Source organism: Ursus americanus, chromosome 27 (assembly GCF_024610735.1).
Source record: "Ursus americanus isolate L20-20 chromosome 27, mUrsAme1.1.p, whole genome shotgun sequence".
Lineage (NCBI taxonomy): Eukaryota > Metazoa > Chordata > Mammalia > Carnivora > Ursidae > Ursus > Ursus americanus.
The window spans coordinates 9,753,143-9,772,977 of NC_142153.1; the positions used below are offsets into that span (position 1 = coordinate 9,753,143).

At 35.7% G+C, this 19,835-nt stretch overlaps 1 protein-coding gene across 1 annotated transcript in view; it reads right to left on the bottom strand.

Annotated features, from left to right (window-relative positions):
• LOC123780383 (A disintegrin and metallopeptidase domain 3-like) overlaps positions 1-19,835 on the bottom strand; it is a 118,949-nt gene that overhangs the window by 62,489 nt on the left and 36,625 nt on the right. Inside the window, exons 7-11 of the mRNA XM_087856328.1 lie at positions 15,857-15,922; positions 7,222-7,293; positions 6,821-6,987; positions 5,648-5,729; positions 3,478-3,614 (exon numbers count right to left, since the gene is read on the bottom strand). Coding sequence (XP_087712454.1) covers positions 3,478-3,614; positions 5,648-5,729; positions 6,821-6,987; positions 7,222-7,293; positions 15,857-15,922 — 524 coding nt within the window. The remainder of the gene's footprint in view (positions 1-3,477; positions 3,615-5,647; positions 5,730-6,820; positions 6,988-7,221; positions 7,294-15,856; positions 15,923-19,835) is intronic.

The window sequence follows — 19,835 nt, forward strand, 5'->3', positions numbered from 1 at the left end:
ATCCATCTGGGTTAGCCTCCCCCAGCAGGTGTCTCTGTGCCTATGCACTGGTAGGGGGATGGGGGCTTGGGGGTGTTGGGGTTGAGCTGGGAAATGGTGCCTGCCTGCTCTTTTGCCCCCAGAGGGTCATCTCTGTGACCACCACCTCTCACAGATGAGCTCCAAGAAGAGCGAACAGTCTCTCCCTTGTGCACCTTTGGGTGATCCTTCCAATCACTTGCTGTCTGTCTCCAGGGTGCTTGCCTGCCTTTTCCCCAGGAGTAGGGCAGCACCCTCAGGGATCTATCCCAGCTTTTCTGGCCATCCTCTAAAATTCGTCTTTGAACCCTGCTGATTGCAAAACCTCACAAAAATTAGCCCCTCTGGTTTTCTCAGCCAATGGTTTTGGGGAAGGGTTCTCTCTGTTTGTTTCCCTGTATGTTCCCCACCCCCTCCTTTACCTGCTACCATGGCTCCCTCCCCTCTCCACACCCTGGAATCCTGTTCTCCCCCAAACCACATCTCCATACCTCCTACCATCCTCCATGTGGCCTCTTCTCTCCCTGTAGTTGGGCAATTTGTTCTGTCAGTTGTCAGGTGGATTTCTTGAGTGCTCAGAATGATTTGATAGTACCTGCTTGTGTTCCAGGGACTAGACAAGCCTACGGTCCTCCTAGTATACTGCCATTTTAGCTCCTCAAACATTGCATTTGATTCTCATATCTCCTAAGTTTAGTTACCTACATCTTGTTCTTGTTGTTGTTGGATTACACGATCATGGAAAGTTTTCTGATTACAGACTGATTATTTGCTAGACTGTCCCTCCGTTTAGGATTATAAAATGTTGCCTTATAATTAAACAGAGGTTATGTACTCATCTTGGCAACAGTATCATAGGAGTGTTGCTGAGTCTGCTTCATTGCATCCTAACAAATGGCACAGGATTTCAATTTGTTCTATTACTGATGATAGTCATTTTGATTAGTTGATTAAGGTATTTTCACTCTAAAATTATTTTTTTCTTCTTATTAGTTAAAAATTATCTGGAGAGAAATACTTTGGTTTTATGTTAATATCCCATTCCTTCATTATGTTTTCAATTTATTCATTCGTGTATTTATATGAATATGAAATCATGTTTTCCTATCATGTTAAATGGGTTATAATCCGTTACTGTCACTATTATTTATAACATTCAGATTCCCACAGATTTGATTATTGGGAACTGCAATTGTGTCCCTTTGATAAATCTCCATAATTCCTTGAACACCTCCTAATTTTCTCATACAACATGTTCCAAGCTCATTTTTATTTTCTTTGCTTTAGATCTGGAATCAGTCATTCCTTCAAAATGCCAGTTCTTTTTTGTGAGGATTAGTATTTCTAAAACATGATCTGGGTGATACATGTGCTATTGTTACTAGATTTTTTTTTTAAGAGCAGACATCAAGGCCACGCTAGCATCTTAAGAAATGTTCACAGCCCCTTTGCTCTTACCTACAATTTGCTATATCCTCACCAGTTCTGGCTCCTGCAATGGCATGAGCTTACTAATATTTCAGTCTCAGTAGGGGCAACTTCTTATGCTATGGCTTAGCCAATGATTTCTAAGTTCCCAGGTCAGTAAGATTTTTAGAGTTCCTATTGTCCCCCTATTTTATTTGCTGCTACACAGCTACTTCATGCTACTTAGTTCTTTGTTAGTAGATTGGTCCCACCTGCTGGTATTTTTGGTGCATTTCAGTTTGGGAAACTTGTGGAATATGCTTTTGCTTTTTTGTTTGTTTTCCTAGTTTCACTCTGTATTTTGTGAGAGAACTGGGGGAGGTTGAAATACCATGCTGATACTTTCACCATTTGATTTCCATCCTCCCCCTTATTCTTAAAACATATTCTTCCCTAGGTAAGACTCCATCTTATTTTGGTCCTTGTTTCTAATATTTACTTCCTTCCTGTTTCTTCTCACCACATGTCACTAGTTTCTCCTCAATTACTCAGCCTGTAAATATGAGAAGTACCCTTATCACTCTTTCAACTTCTTTCTAAATGACCTGTTCATGGTTTTAACTTCTACCAATAAAGAGATGGTTCACACATTTTAAATTCTTTGTCCTCAGATCAGGACCTATGTAACTGTGCATTTAATTCTAATGGATGATTCAGAATCTCCAAATTAACATAAACTGCCCTCAAGACTTCTCATTTTTCTGCTTTCCTAAAATATTTGCCTTTTTCAATATCTGTTAGTAATTATGATATCAAAACTCCTACAAATAATTCTTCACATCTCCTTTTCTCTCTCAGTCTTAATAAACTGGTATAGATTATAATGAGAATCATTTCTAAATATTACTATATTATTGTTCCCTCTGATAGATTTTACACTCATTTTAAGATAATTTTTACTACCCATACTGCATAAATCAACTTAAAATGTAGTTGGTTAACATTTATCACAAAGCCCCAACTCTTGAGTCATGATTGCACAGACTCATTCATACACATTCCTGAATCACCTGGCCTTCTTTCCCTTATGCTTTAGCCTCAATGTATTTTACTTTCTTTTCCTTAGGTCCAAAACATTCTTCCTTATAGTCCCAGCTATTTCTTTTCTTTTTTTTTCTTTTTTATCCTTCTCTCAATATCCTTATTCTTGTCTGTTGAGCTTTTCAAGCTTCCCTCTATTCAAGTATCACTTCATTTGTTGGCCTGAAGTTTTCAACAAGCTCTTTACATGACCATATTCATATCCCTCATAACTATTTCCTCAGAAAACTTTTCTTTATCAGAAAGTTTCCTCTCCCCATGTATTCCCTATTTATTGCCTTCCTGACACCTATCGTAAGCTGTTCATACTTTGTTTATTCTTAGGTCTACTTTTAAATTTTCAGACCCTGAGAGGTTAAGATATTTATGACAGATCTATCTTGTTAGCCATATATAAGACTAACACAATCCTGCAACACAGTAGACATCTATTACGTATTCTTTGAATGAATTTCATCTCAAGACTCTAGTAAACCCTCAGAAAGTCATCAGCAATATTCACTTTCTCTGTAACATTTAATGTAGAAATACTAAGTACATTTTCTACAATATCAAATACTCCTCTTTAAATAAGATAAAAACAGAGAGGGAGGCAAACCGCAAGAGACTCAACTCTAGGAAACAAACTGAGGATTGCTGAGGGAGAGGTGGGTTAGGGGATGAGGTGACTGGGTGATGGGCACTAAGGAGGGCACTTGATATAATGAGCACTGGCTATTATATGCAGCTGATGAATCGCTAAATTCTACCTTTGAAACTAATAATACAGTGTATGGTAACTAAATTGAATTTAAATAAAAAATTAAAATAAACAAATAAGTTTAAACAAGTACATTATGTATTTAATAAAAATATTCTTACTCAAGTTGCATTGCAAGATATTATATAACAGTGACTGTCACAAACGTTTCCCAGAGGAAGACATAGATTTGATAAAAAATAAAATCTTACATTGCTTCAGAATTCATTATGCATGTAATTCCTGGACAGTAACAACTGTAGATATTATCATATGTTAATCCCACATTAATTCCAATCAACTGCACCATAACAACTGAAAATGCATCTAAAGTTATCATCTGTGGGTACTAAATGCAAAAAACAAAACAAAGCAAAACGGAATTATTGCCTATTTCTTCACCTCCTTGATCTTTTCTTTTTGGCCATAATACCTAAATGCAAATACAAATTTAAGAAACTACTCTGTCAAAGCTCATTATTTTCTTAGGGATATGGAAAATGAGAAAAAAAATAGGTAAATTTTGATTATCTCTTTGAGTTATTGTATTTCTAATCCAAATGGCACTGACATAACAAAATAAGATTAATGCTGTCATATGTTTTTATTATGTATTAAATTCCAATAAACTAAAAGTTTTTTGAGAATGTGCACTGTTTCAGTAACTATATTATTTTTTAATGAACACTTAGAAAAAAATACAGATTCTTAAGGGTTGAATTTGCAATCAGTTTTGACTTCAGAAATAGTTTTGTGAGAGAGTCAAATTTTTTTAAAGGCAGAATACTATAACACTTTGTAAGTAACATTTTTTTCTTCAAAAACCAAACAAACGAACAACAAACAAAAAACTTGGGAAGTAACGCTGGCAGCAAGACACTAACCCCTGGCAACCTATAATCTTTTTACTATCTCCATAGTTTTTCTTTTTTCAGAAGGACATATAGTTGGACTCATACAGTATGTAGCCTTTTCAGATTGGCTTTTCTCACTAACCTCTATGCACTCAAGTTTTTTCCATGTCTTTTCATGGTTTGATGCTTCACTTAAATAAAAAAATCATTGGATAGTATTCCTTTATATCAATTTATTCTAGTTTGCTTAACCATTCCTCTGTTAAAGGACATCTTGGTTGCTCCCAATCTTTAGCAATTATGAATAAAACTGCTATAAACTCATCTGTAGGTTTTTGTGTGGATATAAGTATTCAACTCATTTGGAAAATGCCAAAGAGGACAACTGCTGGATTATATGGTTAAAAAAAAAGAAAAAGAAAGAAAGAAAAAACCAAACTATGAACTTGAATAGATATTTTTCCAGAGATAATATACAAAAACAAAAAGCATATGAAAAGATGTTCACTATCACTAGTAATCATAGAAGTGCACATCAAAACCACAACGACTATCACCTCATACCACTAAGGATGGCTGCTATTAAAAACAACAAGAATAGAAAACAATGTGTGAGTAAAGATGTGATGAATACAAAATGTAAACAGCTGGTGGGATTATAAAATGGTCCAAACACCCTGAGAATAAGTATGATGGTTCCTCATAATATTAAAAATAGAACTACCACATGATCCAGCAGATACCTACTTCTGGTCTATATCCAAAATAATTGAAATCAGTATCTTGAAGAGCTATTCACACTCCCATGTTCATTGCAACATTACTCACAAAAGCCAAGGTACAGAGATAACCTGTGTCCACTGACCAATAAATGGATTAAAAATGTCATATATATGTATATATATGTATACACACACATATATACACATACATATGAATATTCACATATAAAATAAACTCACATATAGATAAATATTATTCAGTCATAAAAAAGAATGAAATCCTGCCAATTGCAACAACATGGATGAACCTGGATAACCTGGATGAAATCATGCTAAGTGAAACAAGACAGACAGTAAAGACAACTATAATATGATTTCTCTTATATGTGGAATTTAAAAATATCATACTCACTGTATGATATGAAACAGAGAGTAGAATGGTGGATTCCAGGGGCTAGATTGTCTGGAATGTGGGGCAAGTTGGTCAAAAAGTACAAATATTCATTTATGCAAGATGAAAAGTTCTGGAGATCTATTTCACAACAATGTGAACATACTTGGCACTATTGAATTGTACACTTAAAACTGGTAAAAATGGTAAATTGTATGTTATTTGCATTTTACCACAATAGCAAAACACTTTTAAAATTATAACATTTGAGTTTGAAAGTCTTAAAAAAAAAAGAATATTCTTAGAAAAATTTGTCAAAACGTCATGGCAGATATACTATACATATTTTCTTCTTTGAAGTGGCTGTTTCAAAACATGATATTAATTAGTGAATAGATGGGAATAAAATGCATACCAGAGCAATTCCTGCAGCAAACTTTGGATTGCATGCCATTCCATGATATGTTGCTCCCACATAATTAAGATGGTCCCTGTAACTAAATAATAAAATTTTTCTTTTGAATAAATGCATTTTAAATTATTACTAACTTGATGACATTGTAAGAATTGGATTTCTCAATAAAGCTATTTTTTAATACAAATATTACATATCACATCTCATGCTTTCAATCAGTTCGTATTTGGGTAATCTCCCACAGTTCCTGAAAAGTTAAGTTCTAAAGTCTACTTTAACATTATAGGATACACAGCCCAAAATCCGGCAGTGCCTAATCACTCCAAAACAATCACCACTGTTGTCACCACTGGATAGATATAATTTGAAGATGTACAAGTCAGGATAGCTTACTGCCATGATTTGCTCATAGTGAACCCCTAATGCATGTAAAAAATGCTGGATTGGAGGACAGGAATACAAAGAGACAGAATACTCAGTAGACTCCTCAAGAAAAAAAGTGCTAGAATGCAACAAGTGTCCTCATACATTTCAGTCCTTAGTTATTGCAGCCCCTGAGTCCCCAGAACTGACCCTAAATTCCACAGGAAACACCAATAGATTTATAAATCTATTGCATATTCTTCAGATCTTCAGAATTTTTATTATTTCCATCTCAACAATCAAACTGTCAACAGAAACCTATATAAAGACTCTGGGAAAAAAAATAGTGCAAGTAGTTAAATAGCTACACCTCGTGTCAGTATAGCTATACCGACCGTAACCACATTACTAATTTGATATATTGTATTTTAACCTGCATTATATGCAATTATTGCATTCTGTTAACTAATGTACATTGTGTTTAAAGTTCAAATGATAGTTTCAATTATTTACCTCTGAGAAAAATCCTTAAAACCATTGGGTTCCCCTGTTTATCTCAAGGCTTTCCAAATTTTCAAGTTTCTTACATTTCCATAGATAAAAAGGCTAGTGGAGAATAATGACTTACTGCGACTTAGTGTCTTACATTGTTTTCAGAATTTTATATTTTGCATTTTGTCAACACAGAATGCATGTAATCCTTTTTTGAAGTGTCTTGTCATTACATATAACACAATTTGTATATAATCTTGATAGCTAACATATGAAATAATTTGACAAACCCTATGTCAATACAAATACAGTACTTACATTAATAAGTATGCCATATCATGGGACCTTTGAAACAAAAATTGTTCTTTCCATGACACAAATCTTTGTAGTACTTCATTTGCATCCCCGCTAAGTGAAATCTTATTTTGATCTGACCAGAGCTCCAAAGAAGTTAGTATAATTGTCATGTTGAGCTGGGAAAACATCTGCAAATAGAAGATACATAATATACAGTATTTAGGTAATCATAAATATAACATTACATCTCTATACATAATGATAATACATTCAATTTACTCTCTTTTGGAGATGAAATTCATTCATTGATGATGAAACCAGTTGGTAGGATTACATTTTTTAAAAACTGGATATGCTATTTATACAAACAATATTACTGCATTAATAGGAAAAGTTTCTTTAAATGAAACGTAAACACTTACCGTGTTGATTAGACCAAAGATATGGACAACTTTCTCAGCTGCAACTGCCACTTCTGAGCCCATATAATCAAACTGAAAGACAAATTTTGTTTCTTAATCGCTAGTGAAAATTATTGAACTATCACACTTTAAATGGATATAAAATGTTAATGGAGTGCTCAACCCAAAGGAGAAAAAAGTTAAGATTTACCTAGTATTAGCAAGTTTCCGATATAAATCTAGAGAATTTATATATTAATCAATAATCTCAAAATAAGAAGGTTGTGATTAACTTCCTCTTCACACATACAGAAATTAAGAGTCAAAACTTAAGTTTACAAGATTGCAGAACTACTGAGAGTAAAAACCAGAACTCAAGGCCCAACAAACTAAACTACTATGTCTTTTTTTTTTCTCCTATAGTATGCTGCCATCATTTGTCTTCATCCCACTAAGAGATGACTATATATCCTGGATAAGCAGTGTACTTTCTAAACACAGAGCTCTGAGGACCATTACAGTGAGTAATTTCAAGAATATGTCTCCATTCAAAGGAACAGAAGTCATAATATTTTCTCTAAAAATTTCTAATTATGTGTATGTACACATTTCTGAGTGTTAGCAAAAAACATAAAAAGTGGCAAATTTTATCTTCAGTACTCTTCAGCAAGTCTGCCAAAACTACTAACAGAAAATAAAATGTAATGGATAAGGTTTTCTGATTTGGACAAAAGAGATGCTATTCTCTTAGGTCCTTACAGACTTCCTATACTTTGTTATTTCTCTGTAGGTAACCCTTCCCAATAAACTATATTATATATTTACACGATGCAGCATGGGTGATATGAATGAAGGTGATCCTTTGCAAAACTGAACACATGAAAAGCAAGACAAAAGAATATAAATATACGACTATGGAAATAAACCCATATATGTCAATAATCACAAATTATCAACAGACCAAATACTAGGTAAAGGGCAGAAACTTTTAAAAAAAATCCACTATACACAAATTAAATTAAAAACTTCTAAATTATGAGTACATAGAGATATTGAGTCAAGCATGAAAATATATACCAGGAAAATAATAGACAAAAAGCATATGTTATATGATCATTACATTAATATGAAAAAGGCTTAAAATCAAAAAGTGCACATAATAATTATCACAGTGCATTAATAAAATATTCAATTATCAAGAAAGATGGAAGTATTCTAAACTTGACTATAACTAATAGCAGAGCAACAAAATGTATAAAACAAAATTTAACAAAATTGTAAGTAGAAATTGACTGTCATAGTGAGGGCTTTTTACATAGGTCTCTTAATCTTTAATAGATCAAGCAGACAAGTTAAGAATAAATTCAAGAGTTTTCAAATTAAATAAAACTTTAGATATACTATGTACATATAAAAGCTTATATAAAACGAGACAACTTTTTTCAAATATCCATGGAGGTTTTATATAAATTGACATATTAGGCCATAAAACAGTTTTTTGACTATAAAACATAGGTGTCACTTAGATCACATTGTCCAACCACAATGAAATTCAGATATAGTAATACTTAGTGTTATTTGATAAAAAATACTTACAGTAATACTTGATAAAAAGTATTTTAATGATGTTATTTTTACTTACATGGATAACTCTATAAAAGCTCCATGATACAATTTACAACTTGCTTTCAAATAGAGAACACACATGATAATAGGATTAATGTTAAACAGTAAATCTAAGAAAAGAGAATATAGGTGTTCTTTCCTTATTCTTATTCTTACAACTTTCATGAAAGTTAGAAAATATTTCCAAATAAGACGTTTAAAAAATGAAGATAAAGGGTGCCTGGATGGCTCAGTCAGTTAGGCACTCTGCCTTCAGCTCAGGTCATGATCTCAGGATCCTGGGATCAAGCTCCTCATTGGGCTTCCCTGATCAGTGGAGAGTCTGCTTCTCCCTCTCCCTCTGCCTGTCCCCCTGGTTGTGCGTTCTCTCTCTCAAATGAACAAAATCTTTTAAAAAATGAAAATAAAATGAAGATAATCTCATATGAACAAAAGCTGAAGAGATTTCATCAACAAGCTAAACAAAAATATCAGAAACACAGACCTACAAGAAGGAATGAAGAATTTGGGATATGTTAAAATGGGGGGGGGGGGCGAATGAAATGCTTTTTTCCTTTCCTTAATTTCTTTAAACAATTGAATATCTTAAAATAATTCATCTTGTGGTTTATAACATATGAAGAAGTAAAAATATATCACACTAACATCGTGAAGGAGTTCTATGGAACTTTACTGTTGTAAGGCTCTTGCATTGTATGTGAAGTGGTATAACATTAATTCTAGACTGTAACAAGTTAGGAATGTTCATTGGAAACCCCAGAGAAGCCACTGGGGTAAGAGGTAGGGGATAAAGGGGCATAGCAGAAAAAAACAATATAGCAGATAAAAACAAATGCTGAAAATGACCCACTAATCCAAGGGTAACAAAGGAGGGACAGAGGAGTAAATCACAGGTGGCACAAATAGAACACTAATAGGACAGCAGCACTTAACCTGCATCCATTGTTACCAGTAATTTTGGTGTACACACTTCAACTGAATGTTCTAAGGAAAGACAGAGTTTATCTGACTGAATTTCAGAGAAAAAAAAGCCTATTAATATTTGTTTACAGAACCACACTTTAAAATTGAAGACAGATAAACTAAACATAAGAGAAGAAATACTAATCATGGCAAATTTTAAGGAACTCTTGGAGTTTTTTGTCATTGTTTTGGGTTTCTTTGTTTTGTTTTCTTTTGTTTCACATGATGTCATTTGCATTGAAAATGCCTTCTGTTGTTATTGGAATGGTTAAGAAGGTATCCAGCTAAGTGAGGAGAGGAAGATAAGCTGTCTAGATTTAATGTTAGCAAGCTCATGGGACTGGCTGTGGCAAAGCATAATTCCACTACTTGTGATCTCAGTTTTAGGCCAAATAGTATTATTCCTCCTGTAACAACAAAAGTCGAAATCTAAATGCTCCCGGGGTCAGTTAAGATGGCAGAGTAGTAGGAGGACCCTATATTTGCCTCATTCCTGGAACACAGCTGAATAAATATTGGATTATTCTGAACACCCAAGAAATGGATCTGAGGACTGACAGAAAAAACGGCACAACTGGAGGGAGAGAAGAGGTCACATCATGGAGAGTCGGAGGTGTGGAGACATGATTTTGGGGAGAAAAGAATCACGGGTGCTGCAGAGGGAAGGGAGCCCTGACTGTGGAGAGAGGAAAGAGAGAGAAAGATGGACAGACAAACAGGCAGAGAGAGAGTGGGAGAGAGAGGTCCACAGGGGATTACAGAAGGAAAACTCTTCCCCAAAGTCATGGACTGGGAAAAGAAGAGAGGCTGATTATGCTAAGTGTTTACAACCAACAGAGTTCAAAGACTGGAGTTTTATAGCTCTGTGCTGTGGGTCCTGTGGAGCCCAGTGGGTGCTGCAGTGCTCCTGTGGAGAAGGAGGTTAGATGCCAAGAGCTGATGCTGCAATCTGAAGATCCCCAGGGATACACTGGGAGAGACGTTCCCCCTTTTTGGAGTGTATCTGGGAGGGGCCTTTGCCTGTCAGAGTCAAAGAGCTGATGGGTGCCATTGTGCTCCCCCCTGCCCCTTAAGCATGGCGCACAGACACGGCCAAGGGTGGCTAACCTGGACTCAGGCTTTTTGCTGTGTGTTACTCTAAACTCCCAGTTCCTATGCATTGGTGTGACTGCCCCTTTGGGACAAACTGGCACAAGCCCCAGCCTAACAAGGCTCTCTCCCAGAGGACCAGTACAGGTCTGTACCACAACAAGTTCCAGAGGTTTGGAATTTTGAAACTTATCCAGTGTGTCTGAGATAAAACACAGGTGCACTGCACTGCCTGGCAGGCAGATAACCCAGACACAGACAGGGAGAAGGCAGGGATCTGAGGGATGCCTCTGACACACAAGAGAAGACTTTGCTCCTCTGTGAAGGCTTCCTGGATGGCAGTGGGTGAGAATTCACCTCTCTGGAGACAAGGGAGAGGGTCAGCACCACTTTTTTCTCATACCCATCAGCGGAGATTGACTTCAGTGAGCAGCATAGCCCCATCAACAATGGACGCCTGAGCCGATTACAACAAGGCATGCCTGCTTACATTCTGCAGGTGCTTCTTAACTAGGGCAAGTGTGCCTGACAGCAGAGGTCCCCTACCCCAGAAGACGAGCAAAAACCTCAATTTGCACCAAGTCTTCTGATCATAGTGCTGTAAAGATTCAGCTCTAGTGGAAATATCGTCAGGCCTCTTTTAACAGGAACACCAGAGCACACCCAGTTAGAACTGGTCACATTCTGGACAAGGTCCAAACACTCCCCACTGTAGGCAAGGAGAAACTGCAGAGGACTGACATGAGGAAAAGACAGCCAAAATATAGCAGCAGAGTGCACACAGCATATACTAGAGATACTTCCTGAAGCACCAGGCCAGGAACAGTATATGACCTCTTCTTAACAAAACCATTACTCCCAGAAGCAGGAAACATAACAGGCTTTCCTAACACAGAGAAAAAGACAGACACCTAGACAAAATACCAAGATTTCTTTCATCCCAAAAGAAAAAAACAAGAAAAGGCCATGGGATCTAATCAAAACAGATATAAGTAATATGCCTGGCCCAGAACTTAAAGCAACAATCATAAGGATATTAGTTGGGCTTGAGGAAAGCATAGAAGACACCAGGGAGTACCTTTCCACAAAGATAAAAGACTTAAAAATAAGTCAGGCTGAAACAAAAAGTGCTATAACCTAAATGCAAAACCAACTGGATGTAATGACCACAAGGATGGAGAAAGCAGAAGAATGAAGAAGTGATACAGAAGCTAGAATAATGGAAAATAATGACACTGAAAAGAAGAGGGAAAGAAAAATATTGGATCATGAATGTGGACTTAGGGAACTCAGCGACTCCATAAAATGTAATAGCATTCATATCATACACGTACGAGAAGAAGAAGAGAGGGGAAAGGACAGAATGTTTATTTGAAGAAATAATAGCTAAACTTCCCTAATCTGGGGAAGGAAACAGAGATCCAAATCCAAGAGGCACAAAGAACTCCCATCAAAATCAACAAAAGCAGGCCAACACCGAGATGTACTGTAGTAAAATTTATAAAATATAGAGGTAGGGAAAAAATCCTAAAAACAGCAAGGAAAAAGACATCCCTAACTTGCAAGGGAAGACCAGTAAGGCTAGCAGCAGATCTTGCCACACAAACTTGGCAAGCCAGCAGACAGTGGCATGATATATTCAATGTGATGAATGGGGAAAATATGCAGCAAAGACTACTCTATCCAGTAAGGTTATCATTCCGAATAGAAGAAGAGATAAAGAGTTTCCTAGACAACCAAAAACTAAAGGAGTTCATGACCATGAAACCAGCCCTACAAGAAATATTAAAGGAGACTCTAAGAGTGGGAGGAAAAGACCAAAAGTGACAAAGACTAGAAAGGAACAGAGAAAATCTCCAGAAACAATGACTTAAAAGGTAATACAATGGCATTAAATTCCTATCAATAATCACTCTGAATGTAAATGGAATAAATGCTCCAATCAAAAGACATAGAGTGTCAGAATGGATTAAAAAACAAGACACATCTCTGTGTTGCCTACAGGAGACTCATTTTAAACCTAAAGAAACCTGCAGATCAAAAGTGAGGGGATGGAGAAAGTATCCTGAAAGGATCAAGGGGTAAAAAAGTCCTTAATCTACATGGGAAGACAGATCAGGTTCACAGCACATTTGTCCACAGAAATCTGGCAGGCCAGATGCATAGGGCAGGATATATTCAATGTGCTGAATGGGAAAAATATGCAGCCAAGAATACTTTATTCAGCAAGGCTGTCATTCAGAATAGGAGAGATAAAGAGTTCCCGAGACACATAAAAACTAAAGGAGTTCATAACCACTTAACTAGCCCGGCAAGAAATACTAAGGGGGACTTTTTGAGTGGGGGAAAAAAGACCAAAAGCAGCAAAGACTAGAAAGGAACACAGATAGAGCTAGTAAATTAGCTAGTAAATTAGATTAAATGATTTTAAATATATTAATTGGACACGATGTGAACTTCAAAATTAAATTGAAATAATATATTTCATTCATATGTGGGAAAACATTATAAAATAACTTATAAAATAGCATATATAAAACAAAGTCATATGAATATACACATGTATACATAAAAAAACAGGACAGTTCTGCATATAATTTTTCACCTGATTATAAAACTATGTGTGTTTTTCTTTATTATTTTTTGTCTGTCTATTCTTTACTGTTACTGATTTTTTTAATTACTTAAAGATCTAAATATTTCCTTTTATTTTTAAAAATATTTCCTTTTATGAACAAAATCATGACATTATTATTAATCATTGACACAGTTTATGCAAAAATATCAGTGATAAAGGACAAATCTGATTAACTTGCTACTCATATGACTTTGCTCAAACTGACCGTATAAACAAGAATTTCCATAATTAAATGGACTTTCCAATGAATAAATCTCATTTTTGAAATACAGAACTTACACTAGAGAACCCAAGCAATTATACAGCATAAAATCATCACATAAAAGATAATATTTAACAACAAGGATCTATAATTGAGTAATAAAATAGCTTGTTTTAAAATGGAAATCCATCCCAATCAAAATACCAATGACATTTTTCAAAGATCTGGAACAAACAGCCCTTAAATTTTGTGGAACCAAAAAGGCCCTGAATCGCCAAGGAATTGTGAAAAAGGAAAAACAAAGCTGGGAGCATCAATTGCCGGATATCAAGCTATACTACAAAGCTGTGATCACAAAGACAGCATGGTACTGGCACAAAAACAGACACATAGACCAATGGAACAGAATAGAGAACCCAGAAATGGACCCTTGGCTCTTTGGCAACTAATCTTTGACAAAGCAAGAAAAAACATCCAGTGGAAAAAAGACAGTCTCTTCAATAAATGGTGCTGGGAAAATTGGACAGCTACATGCAAAAGAATGAAACTTGACCACTCTTTCACACCATACACAAAGATAAACTCCAAATGGATGAGAGACCTCGATGTGAGACACGAATCCATCAAAATCCTAGAGGAGAACATAGGCTGTAACCTCTTTGACATCGGCCACAGCAACTTTTTTCATGACACATCTGCAAAGGCAAGAGTAACAAAAGAAAAAATGAACTTGTGGGACTTCATCAAGATCAAAAGCTTCTGCACAGCCAAGGAAACAGTCAAAAGAACTAAGAGGCAGCCCACGGAATGGGAGAAGATATTTGCAAATGACACTACAGATAAAAGACTGGTATCCAAGATCTACAAAGAACTTCTCAAACTCAATACAAAAGAAACAAATAAACAAATCAAAAAATGGGCAGAAGATATGAACAGACACTTTTTCAATGAAGACATACAAATGGCTAACAGACACTTGAAAAAATGTTCAAAATCATTAGCCATCAGGGAAATTCAAATCAAAACCACTTTGAGATACCACCTTACACCAGTTAGAATGGCGAAAATTGACAAGGCAGGAAACAACAAATGTTGGAGAGGATGTGGAGAAAGGGGATCCCTTTTACACTGCTGGTGGGAATGCAAGTTGGTACAGTCACTTTGGAAAACAGTGTGGAGGTCCCTCAAAAAGTTAAAAATTGAGCTACTGTATGATCCAGCAATTGCACCACTGGGTATTTGCCCCAAAGATACAGACGTAGTGAAGAGAAGGGCCATATGCACCCCAATGTTCATAGCAGCATTGTCCACAGTAGCTAAATCGTGGAAGGAGCCAAGATGCCTTTCAACAGATGACTAGTTTAAGAAGATGTGGTCCATATATACAATGGAATATTACTCAGCCATCAGAAAGAACAATTACCAGACATTTGCAGCAACATGGGCAGGACTGGAGGATACTATGCTAAGTGAAATAAGTCAAGCAGAGAAAGACAATTATCACATGGTTTCACCCATTTATGGAACATAAGAAATAGGAAGATTGGTAGGAGAAGGAAGGGAAGGATGAAGGGGGGGTAAACAGAAGGGGGAATGAACCATTAGAGACTGTGGACTCTGGGAAACAAACTAAGGGCTTTGGGGGGGGATTGGGATAGGCTGGTGATGGGTATTAAGGAGGGCACATATTGCATGGTGCACTGGGTGTTATATGCAAGTAATGAATCATGGAACATTGCATTAAGAACTGGGGATGTACTGTATGGTGACTAATATAACAAAATAAAAATTATTAAAAAGTAAATAAATAAATTAAAAAAATAAAATTGAAATCCATTTAAAGGAAAGAGTTCACCATGATATGGAGTGGATTCAGAAATATCTATAGCTAGTTGGAATCCAAAAGATTATAGCGTAGTAGAAATTGCATACATACAGAGTTAAACATTATTGCAAGGATTCTCTTGGTCCCTGTATGTCAATGTAAAAGCAACTCATAACATTTTTTTATGTCTTGCTATCCTGAAATACATATTGTGAACAGAGGGAAATATCTATATTACAAACAAGGCAAGTTTTTTCATATTCTCTTTGAACTTAAACACAAAGATATGATGGCATATATCAATAATACATACCAAGGCTTTATCCATAACAATTTGTATTTTCAGAACTCTTTTCAATAGTGCAACATCTGACTTTTCCTGTGAAACAGAGGACATGAGTGAAATAAAACATTTTTTAAATTCTTAAATTGTTTGTAATTGTCATGAACATTATGTACGTGTGTGTATATATACATATATATACACACACATATATATATACATACCCAAAGAAAGGTATACATAAAAAAAAAAGGTTCATCAAGATATAGATAATAAGAAAATAAGAGAATCAATGCCCACTGAATAAATAAGCAGATTCCAAATACAAATTTTAGGAACAAATCAGAAGATTTTACCTATATTCCTGATATAGAATCCTCAAAAAGTTACTGGAGAGAGAACCCACGTTTCCTTCCTCTCAAAACCTTCTTCTGGAATCATATAGTGTGTACTCTTTTATACCTGACTTTCTTCACTCACATTCCCCCATGTTGTTGTGGTTATTAGTAATTCATTAGTTTTTATTGCTAAGTAGTGTGCCATTCTAGAAATACCAGATTTTGTTCCTACATTCACCTGTCAATGATGTGAAAGGTGGAATAAAATGGGGTCACTTACGTCAAGGGGTTTTAAAATGGAACTGGGAGGCCATTAAGTAAAGTAGGCCATTTAAAAATCCTCATGGATAGAACCAGGAACTTCTGAACTGGGCCCAACCTTAAATATTCCTAGGACTCTGCACAAACTTACCTGCAACTTGTATAGTAACAAATTTTTGTTTCGTGACAGCCTTAGGAATCAATTATGTTTAACTTAATTTACTTGTCTGCCAACAACAATCAAAATCTTTGTTAACAACATATGCAAGCATCCCCTTTTGTCTTTAAAAGAAAACCCTCACTTTTGTTCCCTAGGGGGACACAATTGGGTTGCTATGAAATCTGTGCTCAATGAATTGTAATTCTGAGACACCAATAAATGCTTTTGTTTTATTTCAGCTTTTTTCTGTCAACAACAATATTCTGCATTATTTGGACATCTTAGCTCTCATAAACAAAGCTGCTATGAATACCCATGTACAGAACTTTGTGCATTACATTCATTGTTCTTGAGAAATATTTAGAATCCCTGAGTCGTATGATAATTGTGGGTGTGTAAAGTAATACAAAAGTACCAGATGGCTTTCTAAAGTAGTTTGATTATTCTGCATTGTCACCAAGAATTAATGAGTGCCAACAGTCCTGCATTTTTGCCTATATTTGGTTTGTCTTTTCCATCATTTCCATTCTTGTTGGTCGGTGCTGATATCTTACTGAGGTTTTAATTTGCATCTCCCTGATGATTAATGTGGAACAGGTTTTCACATGCTTATGGCTCATTGTTTTGGTTTCTCCTAAGTTCCCTACTAGAACTTTTATATTTAGATTTGACATTTAAGTCTACACTCTAATTCAATTTTGTGAATAAGGGTCAAGATTCATTTTATTCCCTACAGATGTCCAGTCTTCCAACAACATTTCTTGAAGAGATTATTCTTTGGCCTTTTAAAGTCCCTCGCACCTTTGTGGAAAATCAATCCGCCAATATCATGTGGGTCCCCTTCTGATCTATTCTGTTCCACCGATCTACATGTCTATACTTACACCAATAACACAGTATATATCTCTACAGCAGAGGTCAGCAAACAATGATCCAAGGTATGGCCACCTGTTTGTAAGAAATCTTTTACTGGAACAAAGCCACGCCTAGTTGTTTATGTATTGTTGATGCTGCTTTCATGCTACAAAGGTAGAGGTAGTGGTTGCAACAGATCATATACCTCACAAGCCTAAAATATATACTATCTGGCCCTTTAAAGAAAAGTAATGTAAGTCCTCCATTTGTTCTCTTAAAAACTGTTTGACTATTCTAAGATCTTTACATTTCCTTATGAATTTGAGAACCAATATCTATGAAAATGTTTCTTGGAATTATCAAAATTGGGATTACACGGAACCTACAGATCAACTGGGGAAAATGAACATCTTAACCATGTCAATATCTCTGTTTCCTGTGACTTTGCAAGACACTCATAGTCCTGATAGCATTGGAAGAGTTTCTTTCTGATCTACACACAGAATTAGATCACTAAAAGCATAAGGTTATTTTTTTCCTTTAAAAAATGTACGCCAAAAAAAAATAATAAAAAAAATAAAATAAATAAAAAATGTATGCCATTGGGGCGCCTGGGTGGCACAGCGGTTAAGCATCTGCCTTCGGCTCAGGGCGTGATCCCGGCGTTATGGGATCGAGCCCCACATCAGGCTCCTCCGCTATGAGCCTCCTTCTTCCTCTCTCACTCCCCCTGCTTGTGTTCCCTCTCTCGCTGGCTGTCTCTATCTCTGTCAAATAAATAAATAAAATCTTTAAAAAAAATGTATGCCATTTATTATTATTCTTTTTCCTATTGTACTATCCAGAAACTCTAGTAAAACCCTGACTGGAAATAGTGAAGGCAGACACTTTGACTTATTCCTAATTTAGGGTCTGTTTTAGTCGGTTCAGGCTATAACAAATATACCATAGACTAGGTGGCTTAAACAACAAACACATTTCTCACAGTTCTGGGCACAAAATTGAGGCATCAGCAGATGTGGTGTTTGGTGAGTGCAATCTTCCTAGTTTGCAAATGGCCATCTTCCTTTCTTATGCTCACAGGACAAAGCAGAGAAAGAGAGAGAGAGATCCCTATCTCTTTCTTTTTTTTTAAATAAAAGCATTAATCCCATCAGGAGGGCCATATGCTCACAAAAGACCTAATTTAACTCTAATTATTTTTCAAAGGCCTCCTTGTGCCATCCTACTGGGGGTTAGAGTTTTAACATACGAATTTGGGGAACACAGCATGTGGTCCATAACAGGGCCAAAACATTCAGTCACTTAGATTCATTATGTTAGCTATAGATACTTATAGATGTTCATTAGATCAAAGAAGTTTCCTAATCCTAGATTTTATCACAAATAGGTATCAAATTTTGCTAAATGAAATTTCTGGAATTACTGATCAGATCTTATGGCTTTCTACATTAACATGTTAAATTGTTTTATTTAATTCCTCTTTTCTTATACTGATTTAAGTAATAATGCCTCAAAGTCCCATAGTCAGAATTCTTGAAAAAGCAAGAATATTTTTATACCATAATGGCAACTGGACTGGGTTAAAAAAAAAAAAGTTAGGATATTGAATACCCCCCAAAGAAGCCATTCTCTACATCCCCTAGACATTCTTGACTATCTTATAAGCACTTCATTTTGGCAAAGGCTAAAGCCAGTCTGAATTTTTCCACCTTTGAGGTTGACTTTCTTTGATGCCAAGATTCCTATAGAATTATTCATTATTTCTGAAGTCCAGCATATTAACCACACTATCTTAGTGTTCCTAGTTTTTATCAGGGTTTCTTGAGAAAATTTTCAAATTCAGGACTCTTTTATTCAATAAAGATTTATTCTTTAATAACCTGGAATATTTGGGGTGCTATTTTACTCATGAATGGCAATTTCAAACATCTTGAATTTCTCTTATCAGTCTCTCACACTCCATTAGTTAGGATTCCCCAGAAAAATAGAACATTTATTATAATTTGCTACAACTAGATTTATTAAAAGGAATTGGCTCACATAATTATAGAGGCTGGCAAGCCCAAAATCTACAGAATGGGCCAGTAGGCTGGAAACCTGGAGAGAGCTTATGCTACATTTCCAGTCTGAAGGTAGTTCGCTGGACAATTCTGTGGGAAGTTCCAACCTTTTGTCATATTTAGGACATCAACTCATTGGATGAAGTCCATCCACATTATGGAGGACATTTCTGCTATATTCAAAGTCCACTGATTTAGATGTTAATCTCATTTAAAGACACCCTTGCAGAAATACCCATAAAACCTGACCAACTTTCTGAGCGATATGCCCCAGCCAAACTGACAAAAAATTTCCCATCACACATTCTTAGGTTTTTCTCTGCCATCATTTT